The following is a 7,839-nucleotide window of genomic DNA, read 5'->3' on the forward strand; positions in this document are numbered from 1 at the left end:
GGAGGGAGGTGCATGAGCAGGATCGGGAAGATCTGTGGGGGGAAAGAGTTAGGGGCACGAGCAGAGCCGAGGTAGGGGGTAGTGAGGGGCACCAGCAGGGCCAGGAGGCTGTGGAGAGCCTTTCATTTTAATCATGGATTTTGGCATTATCAGAGAATTTGTGATTTTTTATTAGGGAAAGCCAGATCCCTGATCATGATAATCCCAGCAGTGTAAATCATTGAGAGAGCTGTCAGATTTTCTTAGCTGTGAAGAAGCTCTGCGCTGGTGTAGCTGCAGAAGCTGGGGTGCAGAAAGGGTGCCAGAACCTGCCAGGGTAGATTATAACAGAAGCAGGATTCAAATACCACAAATGGTACCACAGCCAAACCAGTACTAATCTACACTATAGTTTTTGCCAGCATGAACTGGCCTCAGAATCAGGAAGCTGCAGTGACTCCGCTGCAGCTCTCTTCAGATCAAATGAATGGATAATAGCAACAGTCTCACCATAGGGTGTCACCTTCACAGTGAACATGGCTGGTATGCACAAGCACAATGGGGAGGACATGTAACATGCCTCTTTATTCTGAAAACACTTCCTTACTTTAGCATTTAAATACTTTTATTATGGTGTCTGTGGTATTTGAGTTTCAGTGAACATGAAGTGAAGGAGGATTTCACACAATCCAGCATAATATAACATTATATTTTATGACACAGATCACAGAAAATTATGCTTCTCTAAATTCCAAATGTCAATCTATTTATAAGCTTTGGCAGATATGAAGTTACTTATATAGGTTCATAAGACTTGCAGCTGAATTCCAACTTAAATCTGACAGGATTCTAAAATATCAGGAAAAGCAACTGGAAAAAATCCACGTTGAATGCATCTGCTTAAACTTTGTTTACTTGTGGTAACAGCATACACATGTCTAAAGTTACTGATAAACCACAGAAAGCTTATGTAATCCTGTTGCTATCCAAAAGTAAAACAATATTCATCTTCAACTAATAATCAAAAAGCATCACAATCCATTTGAATAGAGAACCCAGTAATAGTCTAATTTATCTGTTAAAAAAGGGTGGAGACTGTCACAAAATTAAAAGAAACTAGAAAAACACACTCTGCATCTCAGGTTTTGGTAGAGAACACTATTTAAATGATGTAAAATCAAATTAAGTTTTTTTACACTCTTTTCTTCATTTCCTGTCATTTATTTTACCTTACTCTTCCCCTCTCCCCCAACAAGTTGAATAGAAAAGAGAAACATTTTCACATGTAAAAATCTATTTAGGAACGTAAGAAATACCATTCAAATTAGCGCAGCAATCCCTTTAATTCGGTTTTCTCTCTCAGACAAGTCAGTACCAGATGTTTTAGGGGAAGGTGCTAGAATCTCCAGAGCAGACATGGAAAGTTTTTTCCTAAATTCCTTCAGGTATGAATATATATAAGCTATGCAGGGGTGGATCAAGGAGTGGTCCGGTCTTATCCCCCAATTCTTCCATTGCTGCCTCTGACCCCAGCTGACCCAACTGCACAAGCCCCCAAATCCCTCCTGCCCCACTCTAGCCACAGATTGCAGGGAACAGCTGCATGGGGTGCCAGGTTCTCCTGGGGACAGCAGCAGCAACAGACAGGTTTCCTCCTCTTGCACCTGCTCCCTACTGTTCTTCCACCATCATTTCCACTGACTGGAAGCAGGCACTGGAAGAAGTAACCCACCTCGCCTGCCACTGTCCCTGGCTGAGGGACCCAAGCTCCCCCCTTCCCCTAGAAAATCCTAGCTCCACCCATGATGCTATGCCCTAAGAACATAACTCCTATGTTCATCAGCATGTCTAATACTTTTTGGATTCAGAGTCAGCTGTTAGGTTAATGCCATTTTGTGGCAAAGTAGTCTACATACCTCTTTTTCCAGAATACGAGAGATCTCTCCCAAAGTCCTATCTAGAGCAGAAACCTTGTTGTTTGCCAATGAGCTGCTATCTTGTACTTGAAGCTGCTTTAGAAGATCTTTTGATAATCGCTGCAGCCTTCAATATTAAATAAAAAACAATAAAATGAGTCACAACAGAAAAAGGTACTTGGCACACTGAATTTTACTTATGTAAAGACTTTTTTAACCTCAGTTTGATTAAAGCAGGGTTGTCAAATGTAGCCTATGGAGTGCTGTTATGTGGCTCTCAGGGCTACTAGAGGGACTGGGAATTCAGAGGTGGAGCAAGCAAGAGTAAAGCCCATCGCTGAACTTTGAGGCAGGGAGACCCACTGGCAATGCATGTCATTGGAGGAGGGCAAGTAATGGTTGCATCAACCGTGCCACCTGCCCTACCACTGCTTGTTTTGCAGTTTGGATCTAGCCTGGGAGGTGGGATGAGTTTGACACCCCTGGATTAAAGTAATGGCATGTCCACAACTTGAATGTTGTTCCCAGTTCTAGTCCCCATCTCGTAAGGATGTACAAGAACTACAGAGCGTATAAAGAAGGGCAATAAGGATGATTAATGGTGTGGAGGGACTTGAATATGAGGAGAGACTAAAGAGGCCAGGTCTATTGAGTTTAAAAAAGACACTTGAGGGGGGACATGTTAAGGGTTTACAAAATACCAAATGGTGAAGAGAAAGTAAATGGGGATTATTTACCTTCTCTCAATACAAGAAAGAGGGGTCACAAAATGAAACTACTAGGTAGTAAGTTTACAGCTAACAAAAGGGAGTTTCTTTTCATACAGTGTCTAATTAAAGTGTGAAAACTCATTGCCACAAGATGTTGTGGAAGCAGATGGTTTAGCCAGATTCAAAAAAAAGACTAGAAAAATTTCTTGGAGAAAACGGGCATCAGTAGCTATTGAGCATGGGAGTCAGGGTACAGCCTTTGAATCAGAAGTTCCTATATCTTAAATGCTGGAGGCTGCAAGTAAGAAAGGAACAGTGGAAAACCCCCTTGGTCACACTCAGTTAACTCTCCATTTTAGCATCTACTCTCTGTCACTGTATGACACAGGATACTGGGAAAGATGGGCCTATGGTATGACCCAGCACATGGCAGTTCTTATGTTCTTACAATCTTTTTACAGGTAATAATTATAATAGATATATTACAGTTGCATCCAAAATGTGAAACAAAAAAGATACAGGTGCAGTGCGAGAGCATACAATTAAAAAATCCCCCAAAACAAAAAAAACACAGCTGAAAAAAAGAGGCAAGAGAGGCAACATGGGATTAAGGGCACTGTGACTGTAAGTACCTGAAACATATTAGCTACATATTTGTCTACTGCTGCTGTACTTTTTTCAGTTCAGCACAACTAATTTGCCCCATCTACCTCCACAATTCAGCCCACCTGCCCTTGTCAATTTCAGTTCTGGTAGCTTTTTGGCTCCTTCCTACCGCAACATTCAATCATTTCCTTCCATACAGAAGAGCATTTTACTCCTGAGAAGAGTAAAGGAAACAGGATAGCAGATGATGTAGCTCAGGGGTCAGCAACATCTTCCGGCAGGGGGACCAGAACGACTCAGCTTGAATCATAGGTAGGCAGGCACTAAGACCCAGCCACCTCTTCTTCTCTCAGGTCTCAGCTGTGGTGAAAGTTCCTTTTCCCTGGAGCCTGTGCACATCATGGGCAAAAATCCCCCTCTCCTGGAGGTCCAGGTGGTAGACAAGGAGGTAGTACAGGGAGAGCCCTGCACTGCTGAATGCCACTGAAATCAGGGCCAGATCCAAAGGCTCTGAGGGCCGCATCCAGCCTGTAGTACACAGGTCGCTAACCCTGAGTTAGCTGGTTTGCTACATGTATCATAGGAGAATAGGGCCTTTAGGGTTGATTTAAATAAGGAAAGGATTGTGGCCCTACCGGCCACCGTGCATTCCATTTGTCAGAGTAGCACAGAAGAAAGCGCAGAAATAATTGCAAGGGAACTGGGATACTGGGAATGTAGATACTGGGAATGAGTTGGCAGAGCACAGTATGTGAGGGAGGCTGATGTGATAGGGCACAAGTATAAATATGGAAGGAAAAAGCTATTTAGGGCCTTGAATATGATCACAAGAAATCTGAATGTCATATGCAGGGAAGTAAGAGCCAGGAAGCATTCACAGTGGAGATGATATCATTAGACAGACAGGATAAGGAATAGCTAATAACCTCGGTGAAAAGGGAAACAGAATGTAGACTTCAAAATATTCTCAACAAATTCATAGTTTCATAGATGCTAGGGTCGGAAGGGACCTCAACAGATCAGAGTCTAACCCCCTGCCTACGCAGGAAAGAGTGCTGGGGTCAGATGGTCCCAGCCAGATGCCTATACAGCCTTCTCTTAAACACCCCTTAAGGCAGGGGAAAGCACTACCTCCCCCTTGGAGGGTCAAGACCTGAGCAGGGAACTCCTTTTTCCTTCTGTGAATAAGTAAATACATTTATTGAAAGCCATCAGTATAATACCTGAAGATACAAACATGCCCAATAAAGTAAAAACCAAAAAGATATTTAGGATTTCATTGAGCCTTGGACTTCCTACCACTTGGTCAGGTGAGTCTACTGACATCCATCTAGCAATTTTTTGTGTGAAAGGAATGCTAAGTGTGGATTAAATTTTCTGCACTATTAACTCCACTGCTGAAAATAAAATTGGGGAATTTTCTGCTTAATTTACTAATAGAGATGGAAAAAAATCCAACAAGCAATAACAAATCAAAAAATGAACAATAGCATAACTGAGCAACAGAAATAATGGCTACAATCTATTGACTTGAATTCTTAGAAAATGTGTGAGGGTTGTTAACCTAAAAATCCTATCTCCTTGAATATGCCTACTGGGCACCTATGAAGAAAGCCCATAAAAACCTCACTGAAAAGAGAGAAACATGAGAATCCTAACTCCTTTCAATTTGGAGAGGGCAAAATGGTAACCTGTTTGCTTCAATTAGGATACAAAGAAACAAATTCAACTGGTAGGAAGATACAAGTCCAACCACACGAACTAAAAGAAGGGAGTCTACTGCTGTGAGAGAAAGGACCCTATGGAAAAATAAAAAGAAAAGCTTTAATTTTCCATGTGGCAAATCTTAAAAATCCTTTTTGATGGGAAAGTGTGGGTATTTTACCCCATAAGACATCAGTGTCCAAGTATTAAATATTAAGCAAGAAACTATTCAAGGCAAGAAAAAGGACTCGCTGCATAATTATAATATTACATTGTTAGCTCTGTTGACAAGTTCCCTTTTTTCCTTCCGTATCTGAAAAGACCTGTCAGTATGGCATCTGCAAATCCAAAGTGTCCCCCCCATAATGTAGCCTTGTTCAGTAATATTGTATGTTTTTATAAATACTTTATATTGCATCAATTAAAAGTTCATAAGTTCCAGTAGTGAGAAACTAGATTACCATCCTTTGCTACAGCAGAGTTCGCTCCTTACTCAAGTATTTTCAGTGAGGGCACTGACTCGTACCAGTTTTTTTCTTTTGAAATGCTCTTTCTTTAGTAAAAGTGTTATTTAGTTTATGTTAGACTGCATTAGATGGATTAGTCTTCTTTTCCTTGGATTATGCAGAATTTCTTTCATTTCTTTATTAAGAATGAGTTCAAAAAGGTGTGGATTTTGTATAATATATATGACTTCTACATTTCCTGCATTGTCTGTATAATATTTATTATATTTCTGGATACCTACCCACTCTAGGTACTAGGACTATACTATGTTTTCACTAAAAAGACATACTTATTAAAAATTATTAAATGATGCATCTTACATCTGTTTCTCTGACAAACAGGTTATTGAAGTCTCTAAAAAGGAGTTGCACTATCCAGTGTGATATTTAGTGTATGTACATTTGAGTACAATTAAATGCTTATCTACCTTTTCTTACTTGTTTTTGTCCTTATGCTTTAAATTATTTTTAAAATTGTAATTCAGTTGTAATGTCCCTTGCTATGTGTGCATAAAGAAAACCTTATCTCAAAAGTTAACAACTTTTTGTCTCTCAATTTCCTGATTAAAAAAAACAAGCTAGGCTGTTGTTGAGCTCCAGGAGCATCAGAGTGTCTTTAGAATCATCTGTTTCCTGCAGTACAAATCTTGGGAGCTCCCAAACCTCTGTAGTTCCCCATATCCATACAGATCTGCAAAGAGCTTCCCTTCCCTGCAATTGGTACCTAAGAGGTATAATTTGGTCTACTGCAAGGAGCACAGTGGCTTTGCTTTTCTTTGTGGAATAGACATAGTCCTTTTTCTAGGATTGTCTGACATTCATTAACTGACTACTCTCTCACTGCAGTGGCAGGACACTATTTCCTGTGGATGCTGTAGTTTGTTCTTGATGTTTCTCATTTTGTGCCTTGTAACTCTGTGAGCATGCAAAGTGGATGACTAATGGGAATCCTTGGGTAAATGACTGCCTTTGAATGTAATGGACAGGATTTGATGGCCTGGGAGGCTCCTTCCATTCCTATATTCCTGGGAATCCTTTTACAATCAAATTAAAAGGGGATGGTGGCAATGAAGTGATTTTATTCATCTGATGGAGACTCCTTCTATACTCTTCTACAGTCTCTGCCAGATGTGACTTCACAGTATAGGATTCCCAAAAACAGTTTCTTCTAAAGAGCATTTCTCTTTTCACTTTGCCAAAAATCAGATTTTCATCAAGTATTTAAAAACAATCCCACGAGAAGATATTGCCTGTTTCTCCACATTAATACAGACTTATTTCAAATTGCACTTATTGAATGCTATCCTTATTATGCAGTTTTAATACTTTGCTCTGGTGATTACAATGGGAAGATAATTAGGTCCCCTCTCCTCCTCCAGGGAAAGGAGACATCATAATTTGCAATAGTATCCTCTCTCATGTGTTCTGTAAAAGAGAGTGGATTACTGCAGAAAATAGGAGGGCAGAGAATGAATGAAAGAGAAGAAGCAGAGCAGGATCTGGTGAAAACAAACCTGTGAAAGAGTCATTTGGGAGAATCGTTACTATACGAGGGAGGGCCATGTGTGGCAAGTATTTCACATTGACGGTGAGAGATACTAAGATGGTTTACGTGATTATGATTACATCAAGAATTAACTATGATCCTTAATGTGATTATAACAGAATGTCAGTGGAATGATCCGGTGTGATAGGTAACACCCATTCACTGGAAGACATGCACCTAGGCCCTTATGGAAGAACAAAGATTTCAGCTTTATTCCAATATATTTCCAAAGTAGGGAAGTATTTTCAGTTTTACTGACAATTTTGCTACCATGCTAAATTACTTTAATAAAATGTACTGGCATGTCAAAGTAAGGCAGAGCATACATTTATATATTAGATTTTTATATTTTGATAAAATCCAGATCTTTTATATAAAATATTTTCTCCTGTGCATAATTTGGTGAGGAAAAAGTATAAATCAGAGCAGTGCAGTAACGATATATATATTTATTCTCCACCCAACAGACTGAATTTTTCCTCAGTGATGCCACAAAATCAGGCCCCGATTCAAAAAAGCATTTCAACACATGTTAATTCACATCCAATCCAGCAAAGAACTTCAGTGCCTGTTTAAATTCCTGGGATTTGAGTATGTGTTTAAAGATAAATAAGGAAAGAGTTAAATAATTTCGTAAATGGGATTAGGCTGTTCTTCACAATCTTTGGTAAGATTCCTTTCAATTTACAGGCATACCTCGTTTTATTGTGCTTCGCTTTATTGCGCTTCGCAGATATTGCATTTTTTACAAATTGAGGCAAGACCCTCCACCAGCAAAAAGATTATGACTCGCTGAAGGCTCAGATGATGGTTAGCATTTTTTAGCAATAAAGTATTTTTTAATTAAGGTACGTACATTGTTTTTTTAGACA

General features: G+C 39.6%; 1 protein-coding gene across 4 annotated transcripts in view; it reads right to left on the minus strand.

Moving 5' to 3' along the window:
- SCAPER (S-phase cyclin A associated protein in the ER) overlaps window positions 1-7,839 on the minus strand; it is a 454,172-nt gene that overhangs the window by 214,910 nt on the left and 231,423 nt on the right. For all 4 annotated transcript variants that reach the window (XM_019504422.1, XM_019504423.1, XM_019504424.1 and 1 more), the window contains one exon: window positions 1,896-2,022. In XM_019504422.1, the coding sequence (XP_019359967.1) occupies window positions 1,896-2,022 (127 nt within the window). The remainder of the gene's footprint in view (window positions 1-1,895; window positions 2,023-7,839) is intronic.

The sequence above is a fragment of the Gavialis gangeticus genome, unplaced genomic scaffold, assembly GCF_001723915.1.
Source record: "Gavialis gangeticus isolate Ggan-Ray unplaced genomic scaffold, GavGan_comp1, whole genome shotgun sequence".
Classification (NCBI taxonomy): Eukaryota; Metazoa; Chordata; order Crocodylia; family Gavialidae; genus Gavialis; species Gavialis gangeticus.